Raw genomic sequence first — 24,922 nt, forward strand, 5'->3', positions numbered from 1 at the left:
TGAGATGTGAGTGCAGGTCCAGAAGGACACTGTGGGAGGTAGTGTTCCCTGGCAGCAAGAACACAAGCTGGAGGATGTCAGTTGACAGGGATGTATCGTCCACTGTGACAAGCAAGGAGTTTGGTTGTAATGGGGCAGGAAATGTAAGATACAGTCTAGGAGTTGCGTGGTGTTATGTATGTAGCAAGCGTGGCTCCAGACTGTTGGTTGGAGGTGTTCCCAGTGGAGGCAGAGGATCTGTCAGAGGGAGTGTTGTAAATGGCTGTGAAGGAGCGACCACTGGAGTTCACTCAAGGAGCTTTGGCAGGTAGTTAAAAGGTGGATTGATAAGTAATATTAATTCAGGTATTAGGTTTTGGGATGGACCCAGTGTTTAGAGGAGCTGCTGGAGGGCATGTTGAACTTCAGGAATGGGGTTGTTGTGGTGTTGGAAAGTTGGTGGGGCCTATCAGGCACGTTGACTGCTTCTGATCACTGGCCAAAACCTCCCATTAGCCCCTTTCACACTCCTTACTCCTAACTTCAACCTTAATTCACCTGTCATTTTTCACATAACACTAAATTTGCCACTACTGCAGAGAGGCATATGACAATCCCTCTAATGCTCCTATTTACTCCCCACCCACCATTGCACTGTACAACTTTATCCCTCAGAGTTCAACAACGTAAAGTTTTTTGAAACTTTGGTCCTCTGCATCAATACATTCTTGCCAGAGCAATTTACATGTGTTGTAAGCTTTCTGGAACTCCTCAGTTGGGACACTCTTTAGGGAAGCCATCAGAGTGGCTTGCATGTTGTCCACCATCTCAAAATGATTTCCTTTGAGGTTCCTTTTCAGCTGATGAATCAAAAAAAGTCCATCAGGATCAAATTGGGACTGTAGTGTGGCTGTAGCATCATCATCATACCAATTCAAGTTAAGTGGTTTCCACGAAGTGTGGAACTCCTCATGGATGTGGGTGCCATTGTGATTCGGTCTGTGGAGCACATATTTTTAAAATTGAGGGTTTGCAGTCTGACCAGGGGGTATGTACTCATGGTTCACTATCCCCTTCAGATTGGGACTTCACCCAGGACTTGCTCATGCAAGCTTTCTTCTGGCATGGTGATGATGTCATGTGCCATTCTGCACAGGAAATTGGAACCATCTTCACAGAGTTGTTTGAGTTCTTCACACACTTTCACTTGGTGTTGCTTCAGCACATCACTCAAAACTCTGGGAGCAAGTTTTGCGCAAATCTTTCACATGACCATATCTTCTGATACAATCTCATGAACAGCTGTTTTCAGCAAGTCCAGTAATTGTGACATCAAGCAAACATTCTATCGGTGGTCAGAATTCAGTAAGTGACACACACCAGTGACATGGTCATCCATTCACAGTGCTGACAGGCTTCCTGCATGGACCTCATCACCAAACTCTTCCCAACCCCCTCTGAATATTTTGTGCTACATGTTCAATTGTGATCTGGAAAGGCTGTTGTGCCCAAAGGCTCCCTTAAACATTGCAAAAAATTTCCAGCAGTATCTTGTTGATATGCATGCCAAACTTTATCACACAGTGTTGCCCTAAAGCGCTCTCCAAATTCGACACAACCACTATGCAGAGGTTCGTGGAAGAAGCTGTCCTAATCCTCCAAAAGCAAAAGCAAAAAGGCAATTTAGCGACCTACTGCTGGAAAGTTATGGGTGGACCTTCCCCCCCCCCCCCCCCCCTCTCCCCTGCCCCATGCCCCCACCCCTTCCCTCCCCAAACAGTTCGAGTGATCTGTGACATATCATTGTGTCACAAAAAAATGTGACACGTTTCTTTCTCGACACACCCTGTATGTGTGGTTGTATGGGAAAATATGTACTTGAAAAAGAGCAGCAGCGTGAAAGATCCTGAAGTGTCTGTACTATTAGATATGACTGTGCACTGTACAGCAACCAACTACACATGAGTGGTTGCATTCTTTGTTTTTGTTTATTGTTTCCATCGCTGATTTTCTGTTACTGCTTATTTTGTTAGGTAAATACTAGTATCTAGGTCAAAAATCTCCAAGTTACCGACCTTTAAAGCTGCATTGTTTCTTTATTTTAAGTAATTTATTAGTTTAATATTAGTTGCTATTAGCATCATACTTTTTAATGTAGACCGCCATTATCCAAAACTGTATTTTGTCTATTAACAACCAGGAGTACAGTTTGTCCATGTACAGAATTTTACTTAAGCTGTACATTTTAGTATTGTAGGGTTCCAATATGAGTAAAATACATATCAGTGAACTTAATACAAAAACAGTGCATGAGGCAGAGATTTAATAAATGATTTGACATAGCCTAGGGAAGACATTTGATTTTTGTGAGTGGTTGTGTTCTTGTCAGATAATTTGTTGGTTTCTGAGATGTTACATCTAATTATTAGTTTTACCTTTTATATGAAATATGGGAAGATGTGTTAACCTTGTGCATTCATCAGAATTTAAATTAGAAATAGCTGCTAAGTTGAGAGAGAGAGAGAGAGAGAGAGAGAGAGAGAGAGAGAGATACCCTGTTGGTGTGACAGTAAATGCAGGATGGGCAAATGAGTGTGACTACATTGTGGACTCCCAATGCATGCAACAATAATCTGAGGTTATACTGGTAGTGGACTCTACATGTGCCACAGTATCAAAAGTATACAGTGAGTATAATGATTCAAGGGAAACTGGTCCCACCAAAGCTTTCTGCCATGAGAAACATCCGTGTGATGACAAGGTCTGCCATCACATATCACAAATTGTAACAGCAGATAAACAGGCCACAGTCCAGCAAATAAATCGCCAGTCCAGTTGCGCGAAACAAGTAACCATGATACAGAAACAACCTCACTGATACCACTGCTCACCACACATCACAGAGCATGGAGATAAGCACATTCACAGGGATACCACCAACTGTACAATCATAGAAGAAACGAGGTTGCCTTACTGATGAGTTGCAATATCTATGGATACACTCTAGTCATAGGGTATGTGTATGTCAAAAATTGCAGGAGGTGCTGCTTTCAGGAAGATGGTAGAAGTATTCTCTTGAAGGGGGTGTTTACTCACCATAGAGTAGGATCCATAATATGTCTGTCAACACCTCTCTGCAGCAAATGAAACAATCTCCCTGATGAGGTGCATTTGTTATTCCCTGGCAGCAACCAGAAAATGGTTATCTACCTTCAGCAAGACACTGGAGCACTTTATTTTTCTTGCAATCTGTCAGAATGATTTCTGTAGCACTCCATATAGATGAAGGTGCTTGTGAAGGCCCACCAGGTCACCCAACTTCAATCCTATTGAGAGGATTTGGGGCACTGTAGAGATAGATGTGCACATCTTGCACCCATTCGAGGAGCTGTTTACAGGAAGGGTCGTTGAACACATGCACACAACTACAGGCCTATATTGCTGATGTCAGTCCATAGTAGAATATTGGAAGATGTTTTATGCTTGTGTATTACACTGAAGAGCCAAAGAAACTGGTACACCTGTCTAATATTGTTTAGGGATCTCGCGAGCACGCAAAAGTGCCACAACACGATGTGGCATGGACTTGACTAATGTCTGAAGTAGTGCTGGAGGGAATTGACACCATGAATCCTGCAGGCCTGTCCACAAATCTGTAAGAGAACGAGGGAGTGGAGATCTCTTCTGAACAGCACAATGCAAGGCATCCCAGATGTGCTCAATAACGTTCATGTCTGGGGAGTTTAGTGTCCATCAGAAATGTTTACTCAGAAGAGTGTTCCCAGGGCCATTTTGTAGCAATTCTGGATGTGTGTCGCATTGTCTTGCTGGATTTGCCCAAGTCTGTCAGAATGCACAATGGACACTATTGGATGTAGATGATCAGACAGGATGCTTATGTACGTGTCACCTGTCAGAGTCGTATCTAGATGTATCAGGAGTCCAATAACACTCCAACTGCACACACCCCACATCATTACAGAGCCTCCACCAGCTAGAATGGTCCCCTCCTGACATGCAGGGTCCATGGATTCACGAGGTTGTCTCCATACCCATACACATCCATCCACTCAATACAATTTGAAACGAGACTCTTCCAATGAGGCAACATGTTTCCAGTCATCAACAGTCCAATGTTGGTGTTGATGGGCCCAGGGGAGGCATAAAGCTTTGCATCATGCAGTCATCAAGGGTACACGAGTGGGCCTTCAGCTCCAAAAGCCCATGTCGATGAGAGGGTTTTGTTGAATGGTTTGCACGCTGACACTTGCTGATAGCCCAGCATTGAAATCTGCAGCAATTTGCGGAAGGGTTGCACTTCTGTCACGTTGAACCATTTTCTTCAGTTGTTGTTGGTCCTGTTCTTGCAGGATCTTTTTCTGGCCACCGCAATGTCAGAGATTTGATGTTTTACCGGATTTCTGATTTCTGATATTCACGGTACACTTGGGAAATGGTTGTATAGGAAAATCCCATCTTCATTGCTGCTGAGTCCCATTGCTCATGTGATGACTATATGGCAGCAGTAACTGATCTAACAACTGCACCAGACACTTGTTTACATATCTGTGTATTTGGATACGGATGCCAATACCTGTTTCTTTGATGCTTCAGTGTCTGATTTTTGTGGAGATTGAAAACCTCCCCTGCAGGAATCAACATGTATTCGACAAGCAACAACTGTATGAAACCCAGTTTGCTGTGTTCATCCATGAGCCCGAATAGGCAATGTATACTGTCATCCACTTGATCTATTATTCAGGAAGCTGTTCAGTTCAGTTTTGCACTGTCATCCAACGAACACAATAAGAGTTTACATAATGTCAGCCCACCTTTGTCACAGGATTAACCCCTAAACATAAAACCCTGAATTGTCTTGTTTGTATTATTTTGACACAAACTTAAAACCCCAAAAATACCTGGCAATTTAAGAACAGATCTTCAAAAAAAAATAAATTGCTGCTTATATCCATTTCAGCAGTGATATTTAAGTGTTTACCTGCTAGAGAGCATCTGGTCCTACATTTGTAGCCTGTCTATTGTGTTTTGGTTGAGATGGTTGTCACTAGATATCATCTTTACTATGTGTAGTTTTGGATACTCAACAGTAAAACATGCACTTTCAGCCTCTCTCCTGTATTAGGTTTAGGCAATGCTTTCAAAAAAGGATGGCTACAGAGATTCTGAGTTTGACATTGAATTTAACGGCTTGGAAGGTGAAGAAGAATGTGGTGTTACTACTCTAGAGACAGAGAGACTAGAGAGTTTAGTGATGAGTGCTCACCAGTGATATGAAGTAAATACATCCACTGTGCTCCAGCCAGCTCCTCCAAACTTCATGTTCACAGGAAACAATTGTGAAATACGTTGTTAGGCTTCATAGCTACACAGAAACTAAGAAATTAATTCAAGTTTCAGGATATCTTTTTAGTCAAAGTCCAGTACACAAGTACAGGTGGGATTTTATTATTGGTGATCTTCAAAATTTTGTAACTTATTATTTTGACCTGTAAAAGTTATCTTTATACATCTGTATGTAATGTCATTCATTATAAGATTTTTTTATTAATAAAAAAAATATTTTTTTTTGAAATGTTTGTGTGTGTGTGTGTTTTAAGGGGTTAAAGAGTTGATGGCAACTAGAACACAGCATGTCATTTTTTACAGTGAGAAATCTTCAAATGTAACAGTAGCCTAAGGTATAACCCAAGGGAGTGTTACAAGACCATTAATGTTCACATTATATGTAAATGACCTAGAGGATAATGTTCGGAACTTTGTGAGGCTGTTCAAGGATGATTAACTGTAGATATACAAATCGCAATGCTAGAAAATTATAGCAAAATGCAAGAAGATTTCTAGGGGATTGACATTCGGCGCAGGAATTTGCAATTGACCCTGGACATAAATAAGTGTAATGTAGTGCATATAAACAGGCAGAAAAAAATGGTTATTGTTTTGAGAGAAAAACAGTCTTGTTTACAGAGGAAACAGTATTTTTACTGACATGTTTTGCCTTTCTGCGGTATCATCGGAAAATTTTAATTTGCTCCACCATATGCATTCATCACATCTTATGAGGCCATAGAAGGCCGAAACGCCTCAATGAAAATATTGTTGCTCTTGCAATCAACACTGTTCTTCTCTTGGTATATTGACTATGATTGCCTTACCAGATACACTTTGGAGTGGGAAGAATTGTAACCATTATTGTATTGCTGAGGAGTCACATATATTAAATATTGGAGGGAATCAAATAGTAGAAAATCCAGGATGGAATAACAATAACATGAAAAATTAGGAGGCATTGAGTTGCAGGCGGCAGACACAATGAAAAGATACATTGAAATAATCAGCGACCAGTTGTGTATAAGAAATGTTAATTTTTATAAATGGTTTCAGGCACTTAGTGCCCTTCATCAGAAGGTCAGAAGGTTATAACAATCACATTATTTGTGAGTGTCAACAATAAGATGCATAGAGCATATTTCCATAGTCGTGATTTATAGTGCCTACACAAAAATGGTATAAAGAAGCCATTTTTATACTGGCACTATGAACCACAACAAAAATCAAAATTCCTTTTATGCAACTGGTTGCTGTTTATTGCAGTGTATACAACTACAGATGCTGAATATAGATAAAATACTAAACAATGAAAAGATTACTAAACTGTGTAGGAAGAGACAGATTGTTACTTACTGTAAAGAAGACATATCAAGTTGCAGAGTGGCACAATTGAAAGACACTCACATATAGCTTTCAGCGGACTAGGTCTGGGGGATGGAGCCTGTCTGTGAAGGCCTTGATGAGACCCTCAGCATACTGAACAAGGGAGTTTTTGTCACCGCAGGTACACTGTTCCTGGGTAGCCAGACTATAAGGGGGGAGGGGGGGGGATATTTTTGAGTGGTTGGATGAGAGCTGTCAAAATGCAGGTATTGTTGGTGGTTGGTGGGTTTAATGTGGACAGAGGTGTGGATGGAGCCATCAGAGAAGAGGAGGTCAACATCTAGGAAGGTGGCACTGTGGGTTGAGGAGGATCATGTGAAGCGGATGGGAGAGAAGGTGTTGAGATAATGAAGGAATGAAGCTAGGGTGTCTTGTCCTGTCCCCTGTTCATGAAGATATCATCAATGAACCTGAACCAAAGAAGGGGTTTCGTGTTTTGGGAGGCTAGGAAGGTCTCCTCTAGATGGCCCATAAAAAAGATTGGCACAGGAGGGTGCCTTGCAGGTGCCCTTGGTCGTGCCGTGAATTTTTTGTATACCTTCTCTTCAAATGAGAAGTAGTTGTGGGTTAGAATAAAGTTAGTAAGATGTATGAGGAATGAGGTAGTAGCTTTGGAGTCTGAAGGATGTTGGGAAAGGTAGTGTTCAATAATGCTAAGACTGTGGGCTTGAGGGATGTTAGTGTATAGGGAGGTGGCATCAACAGTATTGAGTAGAGATCTAGGAGGTAAAGGGGTGGGGATGGTGGAGAGTCATTGAAGGAAATGGTTGGTGTCTTTGATGTGGGAGGCCAGATTAAGGGCCATTGGTTGGAGGCCCAGAGGAAGACCAAGAGATAGATGGGTGAAGGGAGTGAAGGAATGTGTGATGAGAAGAGGAGAGAACTGGACGAAGGTGGAAGAGGGGGAATGGTGGAAAGACAGAACACAATGGAGAGGCTTGTGTTCCCGACAGACCCAGCCAGTGGCTGGAAACTGTCCGAGATGATGATGATGGTTGGAGGTGTTGATTCCACATTCCTGTTCACCAACATCCCTCATGCCCATGGTCTTACCACTATTGAACACACTTTTCCCAAAATCCTTCAGACTCCAAACCCACTACCCCATTCATCACACACCTTACTAACTTTATCCGAACCCACAACTACTTCTCATTTGAAGGAACAGCAGGTAAACAAATCCATGGTACAGCCATGGGCACCCACATGGCACCCTCCTATGCCAATCTTTTTATGGGCCATCTAGAGGAGATCATCCTAGCCTCCTAAAATACCAAACCCCCTTGTTTGGTTTAGGTTCATTGATGATATCTCCATGAGCTGGATTCAGGGCCAAGACACCCTGTCTTCATTCCTTCACAGTCTCGACACCTTCTCTCCCATCTGCTTCACATAGTCCTCCTCAACCCAGTGAGCCGCCTTCCTAGAAGTTGACCTCCTCCTCTCTGATAGCTCTATCAGCAGCTCAGTCCACACTAAACCTGCCAACCACCAACAATAGTACCTGCATTTTGACAGCTGTCATCCCTTTCACGCCAAAAAATCCCTCCCATTTAGCCTGGGATGGCATATCTGCAGAGACAAAAACTCCCTTGTTCAGCATACTGAGGATCTCACCAAGGCCTTCACAGACAGGCTCTATCCGCCGGACCTCCCATGCCATTTACCATTACTCCCACAATCCTTCCACCTCCCCCAAGAACCAGTTACAAAGGAGTGTCCCCTTCTCACCCGTTACCGCCCTGGACTGGAACAACTGAACCACATCCTTTGGCAGGATGTTGATTACCTACCATTGTGCCCTGAAATGAGGAACATTCTACCTGAGGTACCCACCCAATGTTCAAAACGTCCTAGTCTATTCTTATGGCACACCAAATCCCAACACTTGTCGCAGGGATCATATCCCTGTGGAATACCCAGTTGCAAAACCTGCCCAATCCACCCACCCAGCACTCCGTATTCCAGTCCTGTCACAGGTTTATACTGCTCCATCAGGGCCCAGGCCACCTATGAAAGTAGCCATGTCATTTACCAGCTCTGCTGCAATCATTGCACAGCTTTTTATATTGGTATGACTACCAACCAGCTGTCCACCAGGATGAAAGGCCACTGTCAAACTATGGCCACTAGTGAAGTAGACCACCCTGTGGCAAAACATGTGGCTGAACATAACACAGTTGTTTTCAATGGCCGCTTCACGACCTGAACCATCTGGATCCTTCCATTCACCATCAGCTTCTCTGAACTGCACAGATGGGAGTTATCCTTACAACACACACTCTGCTCCCATAATTATCCTGACCTCAACCTATGGTAACATACTGTCCCCACACCCTCCATCCAACAGTTTCCACCCCCTCTGTTATATCATCTCCTCCCCATTCTCATCTCCCACCCTGTTTATTTGCGGCCCTCTGCTAATGCATCTGCCCATCCTTCCCTCTCCCTCTTCTTTTTTGTTCCTTTTTTCCCCACCTCCGTGCCCCACAACTTCTTGAAGCTGCACCTGTTAGTTTTCTAGTCCCTGCACACTCCTCCAGGCAGTGTTTGTCTCTCTCTTCACCCATACACTACTATCCCTTCCCCTTCCTCTCCTCCACCCCCTCTAGATTGCTGCTTGCATGTCAAGTGATGTTGCATTCCAGACCGAGATGCTGGGGTTGGTGGTTGTGTGTACGTGAGGTGTGGTGTGTATGTGTGTGTGTGTGTGTGTTTGTGTGTGTGTTTGTGTGTGTGTGTGTGTGTGTGTGTGTGTGTGTGTCTCTTAGTGATGAAGGTTGTGGCTGAAAGCTATTAGGGCTATCCACAAAGTACATTACGTTTTGGAATTAAAAATAAATAAAGTATTGGAAATTTTTTTATTATATACAGATGAAAGCCACACTTAAATACTACTTTTCTACGTAGTTGCCATTTAAATTAAGGCACTTATCGTAGCAATGGACGAGCTTGGAAATTCCTTCGTCGTAAAATTCGGCCGCCTGTGCCTTCAACCACGAGGTTACCTCTTTTGGGACAGAAAAGGTGTGATTTTTGTTGATTTCCTGGAAAGAGGCACTACAATAAACTCTCAAAGGTACTGCCAATCTCGGCACAACCTCAGAAGAGCAATACAAAACAAGCGCAGGGGAAAGTTGGGCTCAAAGGTCTTGCTGATTCACGACAATGCCCGGGCCCACACGGCAAATGCCACTCGTGAAGTTCTCAAATCTTTTAAGTGGGAGTTGTTTCCTCATCCGACGTACAGAAGAGGTAACCATGTGGTTGAAGGCGCAGGCGGCTGAATTTTACGACGAAGGAATTTCCAAGCTCGTCCATCGCTACGATAAGTGCCTTAATTTAAATGGAAACTATGTAGAAAAATAGTATTTAAGTGTGGCTTTCATCTGTATATAATAAAAAAGTGCAGGGGAAAGTTGGGCTCAAAGGTCTTACTGATTCACGACAATGCCCGGTCCCACATGGCAAATGCCACTCGTAAAGTTCTCAAATCTTTTAAGTGGGAATTGTTTCCTCATCCGACGTACAGAAGAGGTAACCATGTGGTTGAAGGCACAGGTGGCTGAATTTTACGACGAAGGAATTTCCAAGCTCGTCCATCGCTATGATAAGTGCCTTAATTTAAATGGAAACTATGTAGAAAAGTAGTATTTAAGTGTGGCTTTCATCTGTATATAATAAAAAAAATTTCCAATACTTTATTTATTTTTAATTCCAAAATGTAATGTACTTTGTGGATAGCCCTTGTATATGTGAGTTTCTTTTAATTGTGCCCATCTGCAAATTGATGTGAGGTCCGCAGCTCGTGGTCGTGTGGTAGCGTTCTCGCTTCCCGCGTCCGGGTTCCCGGGTTCGATCCCCGGAGGGGTCAGGGATTTTCTCTGCCTCGTGATGACTGGGTGTTGTGTGATGTCCTTAGGTTAGTTAGGTTTAAGTAGTTCTAAGTTCTAGGGGACTGATGACCATAGATGTTAAGTCCCATAGTGCTCAGAGCCATTTGAACCTCAACTTGATGTGTCTTCCTACATTGTTGATATTCCTACCTGTAGTTTCCTAGTTTTCATTGTTTAGGGTTACTAAACTTCTAAATTTTGGAGAAAAAGTCTTTCTTCAGTAGCAGAAAACACACACACACACACACACACACACACACACACACAAGCACAACTCTCACACACACATGTGGCTGCTGTCTATGGCCACTTGGGTCCAATTGCAGGTTGTGCTTGCACCTGATGAGAGCAGCAATCTGGGGAAGTTAGGGGAAGATGTGCTGCTGTTGGAATGAGCAGAGATGTGGTGGAGACATGGATTCTGGGTGTTTAGGAAGGAGGCCTCTAAATGGGTGTCATCACCCATGGCCATGCTGGGGGAGGGCTAAGGGAAGAGGAGAGATGTAGAGAAGGGGAAACATCGAGTAGGTACATTGTTAGAATAGAAGGTATGGTAGTACAGGAGTGGGAGCAGAGAAAAGGATGGAGGGCAGGGACTAGTGAAGTTTGAGGCTGTGGGGGTTATGAGAATAAAGGGAATGTTGTAGGGAGAGTTCCCACCTGTGCAAGTGAGGAAAAGTGGTATTGGTAGGAATGATCCAGACAGCTCGGACTGTGAAGCAGTCATTGAAGTGATGCACATCGTGTTGGGCAGCATGCTCAGCAATTGGGTGGTCCAGCTGCCTCTTGACCATAGTTTGGTGGTTGTCTTAATGCAGACACAGCTTGTTAGTTGCCATGCCCATGAAGAAAGCAGCACAGTGGTTGCAGCTTGGTTTGTAGATCACATGGCTGCTTTCAGAGGTAGCCCTGCCTTTGACAGGATAGGACTGGAATAGGTAGTAGTGGGAGGATGTCTGGGATAGGTCTTGCATGTAGGTGTATTGCAGGGATAGGAGCATTGGGGCAGGGGGTTGGGAGTAGGGGTGGAGTAGGGATGGACAAATATAACATCTAGTTTTGGTAGGTAGTGGAATACTGCTGTGGGAGGGTTGGAGAGAAATTGCTGACAGCTGTCAAAGTGGAAGTATTGTTGGTGGTTGGTAGGTTTGATGTGAAAGGAGGTACTGATGTAGCCATCTTTGATCATGAGGTTAACACTGAGGAAGGTGACTTGTTGGTTTGTGGAGGGCCAGACGGAGCAAATGGGGGAGAAGTTACTGAGGTTCTGGAGGTATGTGGATAGGGTATCCTCACCCTTGGTCCAGGTCATGAAGATGACATTAGTGAATCTGAACCAGGAGAGGGGGGCTTGGTATTCTGGGTGGTTAGGAAGGAGTCCTCTAGATGGATGGATAGGGTGTCATCATCCAAGGTCCAGATTGCAAAGATGTCATCAGTGGATCTGGACAACATGAGGGGTTTGGGATTCTGGGTGGCCTAAGAATAGGTTGGTGCTGGGTGGTGCCATGTGGTCGTTGCTGTACCATGAATTTGTTTGTAGATGGTGCCTTTGAAGGAGAAGCAATTGTAGGTGAGGATAAAATAAGTCCTGGTGACCAATAAAAAGGTTGTAGATTGGGAGTCAGTTGGGTGTTGGGAAAGATAGTGATCGATAGTGGCAAGGCCATGGGCATTGGGGATGTCAGTGCAGAGGGAGGTGTCATCTTCAATGATGAGCACATTTCCAGGTGGCAAAGGAACAGGAAATGTGGAAAGTCAATTATTGGTGTCTTTTGTATAGAAGGGTAGGTTATGGGTAATAGGCGGAAGTTGTTGGTCCATGAGAGCAGAGATTCTCTCAGTGGGGACACAGTAACTGGCTACAATGGGGTATCTGGGGTTGTTGGGTTTGTGGACTATAAATGGGAGTATGCATACAGTTGGATCAGAAATGTAACAACCACAACAGCCAGTTACCACACTGAGATCCATTGGAAGAATCCACAAAGGAGGTAGTTTACAAAATCCTTTCTCATGCTCATCAGTCTGGGACTCTTACCAGACAGGATCAATACAGGAAGTAGAAGAGATTCACAGAAGAGCAGCATGTTTTGTCACAGGTTCATTCAGTACCTGCAAAAGCATCACAGAGATGCTCATCTAACTCCACTGATAGACATTACAAGAGAGCTGTTGTGCATCAAAGAGTGATTTTCTGTGAAAATACTGAGAGCCTGCATTCCTAGAAGAGTGAGTCAACCAGTGTATTGTTTCCTTCTAAATACATCTCACAAAAAGATCGTGAATGGAAGATTAGAAAGATTCATGCTCACCAATAATCATTCTTTCTGTTCACTATTTGGAGTTGGGATGAGTAAGAGGAGAAGAGAAAGTGGTACACAAAATGCCTTCAAGCACGCGCATTGAGGTGAATTGCAGAATATGTACATGTAGACCAATTTCTGCAAGCAGTGGGTGGCAGGTCTGAGCAGTCATGGATCTGGATCTGTGTCTTGTGGAGTCTGTCTCATGGTGTGTTACCACTGACATCAGAGCTTGAAGATATGCTATGCGCTACTAGATAGATGTGTCTTCTTCAGCAGTTTTCAGACCATAGTTGTTTTACCCCATATCTAGTGGTTCTCCACCAGTTGTCTAAACGTGTCACATACGTCTTCTTCATTGGTGACAACCACTTGCTTCTCCACAAACATTTGACAGTATCTTCCACTCCTGACTTGCACACTTATGCTTTTACGTTTCGTCCTCTAGTGTTTAAGAGCTTTACAATATATATTTTGAAGAGAGATTCAAAATATTTGTATCAATCCCTTGTTAACTGCATATTTAAAACTAATTTATTATCTTTTGTGTAAAATTAAAGCTAAGTATATTTATGAGACTTAAGGACATATAATTATCTTTCTTTTATGTATGATCAGCAGTAATGTTTAATGCTCTTAATGTATGTTGAATAAAACAATATGAATTAAATTACTTTAGATAATAATTCACAGTAAAGAAGCTGATTTGTATGGCAGATTTGCATTAAGGAATGTTCCTGGCTGTTGATTCACAGGTTATAACACGAATCTTCTACTGCGTTAATCGTTCCTGGAGTGGCAAGATCACTCTGCCAGAGTTGAGGCGTTCGGACCTCTTACGTATTATTCAGTTACTGGAGGAGGAGGAAGACATCAACCAAGTGACAGCATATTTCAGTTATGAACATTTTTATGTTATTTACTGCAAATTCTGGGAGCTGGACCGAGACCATGATCTGTACATAGATCGACAAGATTTGGCTCGGCATAGTGAACATGGTATGAAGACTATATCTAGATTCTGAATGAAATCTTGTCTTGGGTTGGGGAAAGGGGGACAATTGAATGAATTTTTTAGCAGACTAGCATGCTAAATGGAAGCAGAATTCAAAATCTTTGGCCATAAAAGTTGCAGTCTGTCAGAAAAAATGGTATGCCTCAGGTTTCTTAGAAATGTAGTACATACAATAAAAATAATTATTTTCTAATCTTTATAGATATTTTTAAATAATTTTAAGAGCAATTGATGATTCTCTGTGCTGAAAACATTGTGTGTCACACAACAGCTGCATTTCTCAAATAATGTCAGTATCTGACAAAATGCCACTGGGATACAAAAAATTTCCACACAGAATAAACACCTCATATATGAAGTTGAAGATAATCTTTGTTACATGTATTTGTAGAAGAAAGGATAAAGTGTTTTGGAAGGTGGTATACACAGTCTCAAATAAAATTAATTTAATTGCTATTTTTGTGATATTTTGAGTGTCACAAAACAGTTATTACATTGATTGTGATATTTTGCTGGTATAGCAGTAACTGGAAATGATCTCTTGAGGGTCTGAAACTCAATTTATTTAAAATAAAATATATGTGAAATTGCATACAGTGTACAGATCATTAGATCTGCTGTACAGGAGGCATGCCAAGTTTGAAAACAATATAATGATTTACAAAAGATTATTTTACATTGTTTTTTGAAAGTTATGCATTATAGATTAACAAGTATGCAAGTGTGTCTAATAAAAATACATATAAGACTACAGCATTTGTTGTAAATTAATAGTTTGAGATTAAAGTCTATGTATTTTTATTGTTCAAAGTGTAAAACTGTCTTCTATGAATTTTTCGGTGGTATAGTAATATTAGTAATGTTTTTCTACTAAAACATTATGGAATAATCTTTTCAAAGAGACAAGGTCCATATTTAATGCATTGCTACTTTGTACTTTGTCATATGTGTTTTAGCCCCATGTAGAGTGGTGTCTCACCATAAAGCTTTGAGTGGTGTGAGGGAAGTTTGAAGTTCCACTTGTGATGAATACCTTAGCTATATTTAAAACGGTATTTTTCAAGTTTGTATTGGTTATTGTAAACAAAAATCAAAATTTCAAAAATTTACAATGAAGGAATAGTTAGTATTTTTCATTGCTTAAATATTGGGTGATATGACTCATTTTTATGGGCAGCACATGTTTTTCTAATGATTTTCTTCTGAAGAGTTAATAGCCTTGTGCTGTTTGTAGAATTTGTCCAGAAAATTATCCCATGCCAAATAGTTGATTCAAATTAACTGTCCATATGGGTGGACCCATTGCAAAAGCTAGAGTATTCAACTTATTTGTCAAGGCTTAGGCCCAAGAATTTCACATGGCTTTCTTCTGCCATTAAGTGATTATTTTGAGCTATTTTTGCAGGGCTGATGATTTGGAGACAAACTGCATTATCTGGATCTTTGTGATATTCAGTTTTAGTCCATTGTTGTGGAACAAGAATAAAAGTTTTCCTAGAACATTTGGTACACTATCTGGAACTTCTTAAGTAGTGTTGTTTTCTGTCATGACTGAGGTACCATGAACAAGACTGAATGAGCATCGATATGTCTTTGTGAATCATAAAGACACTGGACTTGCAGTCGAGGGGAGAAGGGTTCAAATTTCCATCCCACCATCCAAATTTGGATTTCAATGATTTCTCTAAATTGAATAAGGCAAATGCCTGGATGCTTAAACTGAAAATGACACAGTCAATTTCCTACCCCATCCTCAGCCTGTCTGAGCTTGCTGTTGACAGCACATTAAACCCCAGTCCTCTTTTTTGTGATTGAATACACTCACTACTAAAATATTTTGTCTTTTCCTCTACAAACATGTAGAAAAGAAAAAAATGGATATGAAACTGTAGTTAAATAAAGGTAAAAAACTTTTTCTGACTAAGTGATAATAGGCTTAGGCACAAATTAACAGAACATGTGTAAAATACTCAAGCCCGTCATTCGTCGTTTATTTTACCTTTCATTCTGTTCTGCCATTTGGTCAGTTTCAACATCTATCATAGAAGCTATTTTTACTTTGCAATCTTCATTTGTGACTACCTGCTTTGTAAAAAAGTATTACATTAGCACCCTCTCCAGAATCCTGACTTCTTATTTGTAGTGTCAGTCACTTATACCTATAGTTACAGATTTGCATAATCTAAAATCAAGGAATATATTGGACATGAGAAGTAGCCTTTACAAAGTCCCCTAGCTTAAAAAAATTGCTGTCTATAATTTTTAAAAATGCTATAGATTGCTATTAAAAGTGTTCTCCAACATATTTACTTCATACTTTCACTTTCTGTGGTATCTTGTCTTTATTTTTGTTTTTTATGGAAAAATTATTTTTAAATGCTCAAGAAACTTATTGATTTACTTATCTGTTGCTTCTGCTCTGGTTAGTCACCTTCAGCAAGTGATCACTTACTCCCCATTTCTGTCTCTCATAATGAACCATGCTCATGCTTTGAGATATTTGATTCAGATATATTTGGTGCTGTTTTACTGTGTTTGATGGTGTGTCTCTCTGCAAGTGTTAAGATTTTGAAGAACAATGCTTTAACAATACAATTTAGGTACATGGAAAAGACCTTTGCAGGTGAAAGGAAAACTGTTTACCTACTTGGGAAAGATATATCTTGTCTATTTGTAATACTAGATGGAATGTTAGAGATTGATATCAAGTAGACACCAAAGTTGTTGGTCCTTAATTGGTGAAAAACAAGGGAATGAGATGGCAGTGTCCTTATTGAAGAATACATCTCAGTATTTGTCATAAGTGATTTTTTAAAAAAAAAAAAAAAAAAAAAAAAAAAAAAAAAAAAAAAAAAAAAAAAAAAAAAAAAACAACTAAATCAGAATGACCAGTCACAACAATTTGAACTTCACTTGTTTTGAATACAAATTCAATTCTTTAATCAATGTACCAAGTAGCTTGATCCTGTACACTTCTCAAACACAAAATGTCTGGTTTTGGACATAGACAAAATTTCTTGTTAATACAAACGTTAAACAACCAAACTTCTTCACAGTATAGTGTAGGTATTCAGAAGTCAATAGATTTTTTAAAAGATTTAAGTGATTAGTCTACTTTTTTACTTTATTTTTGTAACTGTTTTATTATTTCGAGCAGTAAAATTACATTACATAGAGCATTCATATTCAACAGCATTATCGTCACGTATGATTGACCGAATATTCTCGGGAGCCGTCACTCGTGGACCAAGGCATGAAGACAAGATGAGCTACACAGATTTTGTTTGGTTTTTACTGTCTGAGGAAGATAAAACACACCCAACTGCAATTGAATATTGGTTCAGGTATGTAATGAAATATGGAAAATCACAATTCTACACACCATGTACAACTGTTGAGTGCAATTGCCGCATTTTTCCCCCTGGAGTGTCTCTTTATACTTTCTGAGCTGTTTTATTGAGTTTAATTATATGTGTGAATAGTTATATAAGATACCCACTTCCACAGTTCTTCATTCATCAAAGAATATTAAATATGATGCAGGACAGTTTTCTTAGGACACAATGAAATCATTTATTTAATCAACTAAGATTTTTAGCTCATACAACATAATGGATTGTTTTAGAAGTTAACAGAAAAGTTGTTTCTCACCTTAAACAGATGTTGCACACATCATTAGTAGCAGCAACTATCCAAGCTGCTAATGCACCATCAGTACTTTGCTTCTCACACTTGCTGAAGGGTGGTGGGATCAATTTTATGAGTGATGTTGCAGAAAGAGAGTTGTTTTATTGTATCAAGTCTGTGAGTACGGAGCAGTGTGAGTGTTATGAAAAATATTGTGCATTTGTTCAGAATGTGGAAAAAAAGTTTCAGTGAAATGGTGACAAGTCACAAAGTGGCCAGGATTAGACTTGTCAAAAATGACATTGTGGTGACTAAGGGGATTGTACGTTACCTTGTGCACGCTTCTAGTGATAATGTGTGCTTATGCCAGATGACATGAAAATGTGAGAGTATTAAGTGAACATGGAGGAAGAACGTTTGATTGAAAGCCTAATCTTCACAGTTGAAGTCACATTCTACATATATTCACTGCAAACAACCATATGGTGTGTGATGGAGAGTGCTGTCACTTCTCTCAATTCTTGTCTCAGTTGTAAATGGTGCGTAGGATGAATGATGGTTAGCAAGCCTTTCAGTGAACTCAGATCTCTCTATTTTTACCTTTACATTCTTTCTGCAGGATATATGTAGCAGCAAGCAATATTTTGGTTCACTCTTCTAAGAATTTACATTCTTCAGATTTTAACAGCAAACTGTGTTGTGATGCACAACATTCCTCTTGTAGCATCTATCACTGTTGGCTGAGCATTTTTGTGATGCAATGGCACTTTGAACAAACCTGTGATGACACATGCTGCCTGTCTTCAGATTTTCTCTATTTCCTGTTTCAGTTCTACCTGGTAAGGACCCCAGACTGAGGAGAAATATTCAAGGATTTTGTAAGTTGGTGGACTGCACTTCCAGAGGGTTCTTCCATGAATCTGTCTACCATTTTGCAGTGCTATGATTGGTTTTATATGGTCACTCCTCTTTAAATTGCTCCATACATAAACTCCCAGACATTAAATGGACATGACTGTTGCTGGTGATTTTCAGCAATTGTTTAATCAAACAGTAACAGGTCTTTCTGCTTGTTTATGCACAAGACACTGTGTTTACATACTGGGTCAGTTGCCAGTCACTGCTTCAAGCATTGCTTCTTTACAGTTCTTCTGGCATTTTGCTACAAGTTTATAGTGTTCAACTTCTCTGCATACAATGGCATCACTTGTCATGTTATCCACTGTAGCCAGGCCACCAAAAGAATGCCCCTGACATTTCATTCACATGGACTACATTGTGTGGAAGAGACACATAAGTGCCAATCTGAGCTCTGGAATTCTTAAACCTCGCCATGGTGATGGTTCCGGGTTGCTACTGCCACTACTCAAGGTCATGTGTGCTGCCATGCTTCCTTAGTGACTGCAAAGGATTTGTCATGTGTTTATTATTTGTCACGGTTTGTGAGTTATCAATTCAATTAGTGTTAAAGTTGCAATGTAAAATATCATTAACTTCAGATGTAATGTCTGCACAAACTAAGTTGTCTGCACAAACTAAGTTGACACTTGGTGTGGTGGCTGATGGGAGCAACCATAAGGACTTTCTCATTTACAGTTGCTCCCATCAGCCATCTTTGTGAGTGTCAACTTAGTTTATGTGAATAATATGTGATATAACCTCTTCCTCAAGCCGTAGGAAAGTAGGAAAGGGTGCAACCTTAAAGAACCTCGTGAATTCATATATAACATATGACTCTATTTTGAGAAAGAAAGATGTAGTGGCTGGCCTCTCACACCATTGTCAGAAATCATTGAATGAGTAATTACTGCTCTGAAAATCAGAGCAAGTTCTGTGAAAAGAATAGCAAGGAGGAAGGAGAACTGTGCTGTTCTTTTGACTCCAGAGAAAACCAGAGTGTGTATTGCTAAAATGACAGAACTGAATAATTTTCAAGAGGATGCAATTTGGTGACACAGCATATGACTATTGCAGGTGGGAAGAATATCCAACCTGGAAGAATCTGCTTCTCTCACTGTGCAATTGTGAGTTGTTTTTTGGAGGAACAACCAGTCTTTCAGTTTAATGAAGATAGGATTTTGATGAAGAACTTTTTTTCTGGAAGAAGAGTTCTGGTTGAATGTGAGGATATCATTGCCTGAAGACATTGCTTTTTGAGGGAAGTATCTAAATGTAAACCTTATGAAATTATGTGAGTAAAAGCTGGTCATTCCAGACTGCATAGACTGATGACACAGCATGAGGAGCAATGAAAGCTCCAGTTGGAAAAGGCACTCAGTTCACTCTTTTACATGCTGGAACAATCAGTTGGTTTGTACCAAATACTTTGTTGTAGTTTGCATAAAAGAAATTTGGGGACTACCATGAGGAAATGAATGCAGCAAAATTTGAAGAGTTGTTTGTATACTCTTTACTTCTGAACATAGAAGGGCACTCCGCTGTAATATTGGATAACACACCATATCACTCTGCTCAGTTAAACAAGGCCCCTACATGCAGCAGCAGGAAGAGTGACATATTGGACTGGCTAGAGAAGTACATCATAGATTCATCTGATATAATAATGAAAGAGGCAGGAGTGCTGGAATACTTGAAAAAGCATATATTGCTTAATATCATTTGTGACATTGACAAAATTACAGAAGAAAATGCTCACAGAGTGCTGTACCTCCCACCATACCATTGCTATTTTAATGCAATAGAGATTGTCTGGCCTCTTGTGAAATTATACATTGCAGATAGAAATAAGTCTTAAATTAAAAGGCACTGAAGTTTTAGTACATGAGGCCCTGGGCAGTATTACTCTCACAAAATGGAACAGTACTGTCAAACATAAGTGGTACATATTGGATTATTAGACTTTTTTCATGCTTCAGTAGTATGGCATTGCCACGGCTCTAAAAATTTTGGATGGGATATTTGCAGACAGGTGACCATCATAGCATCACATCAAACAGCCAAGTAGTAGCAATGGCAACAAAGTCACTGGCTGTCAGGGACTTTCTTTCAGCAATTTGACTATAGGTCAGTTATGTACATTATGAGCTTACCTAACACTCCCCTGGAGCACGCCTAAAGCTACTTTTGCATCTGAGGGTTTGTCACTGTTAAGAATAACATGCTGTGTACCAATTAATAGGAATTCTTTAATCTAATCCCAAAACTGGTCTCTTATTTGGTACACTTTTATTTTGTTCATTAGATGACAGTGCGAAAGTGTGTTAGAAGTCAAGGAATGTGGTATCAACCTTGGCACCAGTATCTACTGCCTTCTGGGCCTCATGAACATAGTGAGCTGAGTCTCATAAGATCATTGAATGTGGAATCTCTCTCCAGAAAGGTTGTTCTGTATGAATGTAAAATATGTTTGAAATTTTTACAATGGGGTGATCTCATCAATATTAACACTTTCCAATCATTCCACTTCATTGTAAGTAAAACGGGTTCATTATCTCTATCTACAACATAGTTGAACAAATTAAGCTTTCTGAAAAAAGTAATTGTTAGTGTTCCATAAAAAATTTCAAGTAATGCACATAGAAATACTTTAAAATAGAAAAGAAAGCATTCCAATCTTTTGGAGCTTGTATGTTTCATCTTAAGGGAGTAAAGAGTCTGTTCATCACCAGCTGTTGCCTGTGACATATCTCCAGGGCAGCACATTATGTATATAGTTTTTCCTGTGTTTCCATCGTAGTATATATTGCTTAAATTTTGTGCGTGTTTTTGTATTTAAGAGGTTTAATCTTACATTTCATAACTGTAAATTCAGCCATTCTGTAGCTGAGTTGTCATTTCTTCTGAACAGCTAACTTCACAGTTCATTACAGCATCAGTATCCACTGCTGACATGTCAGGATGGTAACAAGTTGCATATCTAGGTCTCTGTCAGCTTTTACAGTTTACTTCTTGCTAGGATGGGTGGGACGTGTGCATGCTGTATGCGGTTGCAGAAAGAGCTGGCCGCAGTTTGCAAACAGCTGAATGTGGTTTTGGCTACAGTCAGGCACCTTCAGGTTGCTGCTTTGGGATGAAGCAGTTTCAGAGAAACTGACATGTCACTTGCAGTGTCACGTGACATGTCTCAGGGGTTGCTTGTTTTGCCAACGGGCTCTGCTGCCAAGGCACCTCCTAGTGTACCCAATGCAGTGGATCCCCAGCAGGGTGAGTGGTGGGATGTAGCACATTTGCGTCACTCAAGGCCAATGTGGAGGCTGGGTGTCTGGCCTTGCCCATTTGTCCTGTGAGTAAACAGGTGGCCGTTCCTTCAGCATGGTCCAAGGAAGCACATGTGGGCATGGACTTGCTAGTTATTTTTAGCTTTAGCATTGGGTGTGTTATGGAGCCCCTTAGGCAGATAGCGTTCGGAGCTGGAAAGAGTGGCATTTTGCACTTGGTATGTCTGCCGAGAGGCCTCATCCGAGATGTGGAGGTGGACTTGCTGTGGCTACTGAGCATGCGGAATGCAGTTATCCACAAATTGTGGCTCACACTGGCACTTACAACACCTGTCACATGGGTTCTGAGGCCATCTTTAGTTTGTACAGGTGGCTGACTGAGATGGTGAAGGCTGTTGGCCTTGCACATGAGAAGCAAGCAGAGCTTTGCAATTTGCAGCATTATTCCCAGAGGTGGTTGGGGTCCATCGGTTTGGAGCCAAGTGAAGAGTCTCAACCAAAGGCTTTATTGACTCTGTGACAGTTTTTGCTGCAGATTTATAGACCTGAATTACCGGCTGGGGAATTGTAGGGCTCCCGTTGGTAGATTAGGGGTGCACTAAACAGAGGAAGCAGTTATTCGGGTAGCAGAGTACTTGTGGAGTGCACATGGGGATTTTTTTGGGCTGTGTACTCTGATGAACACTCATTAGGTAATTTGCAGATAGGGACATCAGATTTCATTCATAGTAAAGGCACCTTGACTTCCAAAATTTTATCAGTTAACTGTCAAAGAATTCAGAACAGATTTCCTGAATTTACTGCCCTCCAGGAAAACTCTCATTCTTAGGTTATTCTTGGTAATAAGAGCTGGCTAAAACCCGAAGTAGAAATCTCTGAGATTCTTAGCAAGTCATAGAATGTTTACTAAAAGGACAGATTAGATGCAATAGGAGGGGAGTGTCGCTTGTAGTTGACAGAAACATTGTCCTCTATTGAGGTTGAAATCGAGTGTGACAGTGAAGTTATCTGGTCACTTATAACAGGTCTAGGTGAAACCAAATTAATTGGCATTTTTTTTTTTTCGATTGGCCACCCAATTCTACTGTGACACTTCTAGAGTCATTCAAAGGAAGTCTACGCCCAGTAGTGCGTAGATATGCAGATCATGCAGTACTAGTTGGAGGCGGCTTTAACCTGTGAAATATAGATTGGGACATCTATGGATTAATTGCAGTGGGTGCAGGCAGTCAGTCTAGTGAAGTTCTTTCGAACATGTTTTCCAAAAACTGTCTTGAGCAGCCAGTTCAGCAGCCCACACATAATGTTAACGTCTTAGACCTTGTAGCTATAATTGGGCTGGACCTTATCAACAGTGTCAGTATAGACATGGGGGTTAGTGATTATGATGTCATCATAGTGACTGTAGTTACAAAAATTAGTAAATCAATCAAGAAGGCTAGGAGAGTGATTCTGATAGAAAGAGCAGATAAGCAGTTGTTAGCATCTCACTTAGATAATGAACTGCAGTCATTAGGTCCAGTACAATGGAGGAATTATGGGCAAAGCTTAAGCAGATTGTAAATCATGCTCTGGTCAGATATGAGCCTAGTAAGTGGATTAAGGATGGAAAGACCAACTGTGGTTTAGCAACGAAATTTAGAAAAGGCTGTTGCACTCTTGGTTCAAAAGAGAACATGCAAATGATGACAGCAAAGGTTAGTAGAGATTTGTGCATCTGTGAAAAGATCTATGCATGAGGCATACAACTACTACCATCATCGTACTTAAGCAAAATTTCATAGGTGGGAGTATACAGAACAGGTTCTGAAAGATGTGAGTGATTCAAAGACTTGTAAAGTAATATAATGCAGTATGTTGTCCTTGACAACGAATGTTCATCAGAGACAGAGAATCATAAGGATTGCCCCAGGAAAGTGTGACAGGACTGCTGTTATTTTCTGTATACATAAATGATCTGGTGGACAGGGTGAGGAGCAATCTGTGATTGTTTGCTGATGATGCTGTGATGTACAGGAAGGTGTCAAAGGTGCTTGACTGTAGGATGATACAAGATGACTTAGACAAAATTTCTATTTGTACGATGAATGGCAGGTAGCTCTAAACATAGAAAAATGTAATTTAATGCGGCTGAGTAGGAAAAACAAACCTATAATGTTCGGATACAGCCTTAGTAATGTACTGCTTCACACAGTCACATTGTTTAAACATCTGGGTATAATGTTGCAAAGTGATGTGAAATGAAACAAGCACGTGAGGAGGTAGGGAGGGTGAATGGTTTACTTTGGTTTATTGAAAGAATTTTAGGAAACTGTGGTTCATCTGTAAAGGAGACAGCATATAGGACGTTAGTGTGACCTATTCTTGAGTACTGCTTGAGTGTTTGGGATCTGCACCAGGCAAAATTAAAGGAAGACATTGAAGCAATTCAGAGGTGGGCAGCTGGGTTTGTTACCAGTTGGTTCAAACAACATGCAGGTGGTACGGAGATGTTTTAGGAACCCAAATGGGAATTGTTGGAGGGATCACGACGTTCTTTTTGAGGAATGCCATTGAGAAAATTTAGAGAACAGCAACTTGAAGCTGACTGCAGAATGGTCCTACTACTGTCAACATACACTTCACGAAAGGCCCATGAAGATAAGGTACAAGAAATTAGGGCTTATATGGAAGCATATAGATAGTCGGTTTCCCCCCTCTCTATTTGCAAGTGGATCAGGAAAGGAAATGATTAGTAGTGGTACAGGGCACCTTCTGCCGCACGCTATATGGTGGCTTATGGAGTTGGTATGTGGATGTAGATTAGAGTGATTTTTTTTAGGAAGGTTGGAAATAGGGGTAAGTCTTTTGGCCCCAGGCAGACAAGGACTCACCTATTGTGAGAATGAGGAGAGAGAAAGATGAATGCTTCAGGGACAGATGTCACAGGAAGAAGGTCAAAAATAGTACACTGGTAAGCACTGTGCCAGCCTCAGTTCATGGATGACTGAAGGGCCAGAGTGAGTAAATGTAAGAGGAAGAGAAATTAAACATGGAATGAATAATACCATTAAAAATTAGAAGAAAGTTAAGCAAGTTAGTGTGCATGGGGGAAATGGAGTGGTGTGGTGGATTGTTAACTGCGTTCAGTTTGGTGGTGGGATGCATGCTAATACCTGGTGGTTAGTCAAGTTTTACACAAATTCCAAA

The 24,922-nt window shown here is 40.7% G+C and overlaps 1 protein-coding gene across 1 annotated transcript in view; it reads left to right on the forward strand.

Annotated features, from left to right (window-relative positions):
• LOC126456506 (uncharacterized) overlaps nt 1-24,922 on the forward strand; it is a 331,018-nt gene that overhangs the window by 241,665 nt on the left and 64,431 nt on the right. Inside the window, exons 6-7 of the mRNA XM_050092255.1 lie at nt 13,669-13,912; nt 17,122-17,272. Coding sequence (XP_049948212.1) covers nt 13,669-13,912; nt 17,122-17,272 — 395 coding nt within the window. The remainder of the gene's footprint in view (nt 1-13,668; nt 13,913-17,121; nt 17,273-24,922) is intronic.

Source organism: Schistocerca serialis, chromosome 2, assembly GCF_023864345.2.
Source record: "Schistocerca serialis cubense isolate TAMUIC-IGC-003099 chromosome 2, iqSchSeri2.2, whole genome shotgun sequence".
Lineage (NCBI taxonomy): Eukaryota > Metazoa > Arthropoda > Insecta > Orthoptera > Acrididae > Schistocerca > Schistocerca serialis.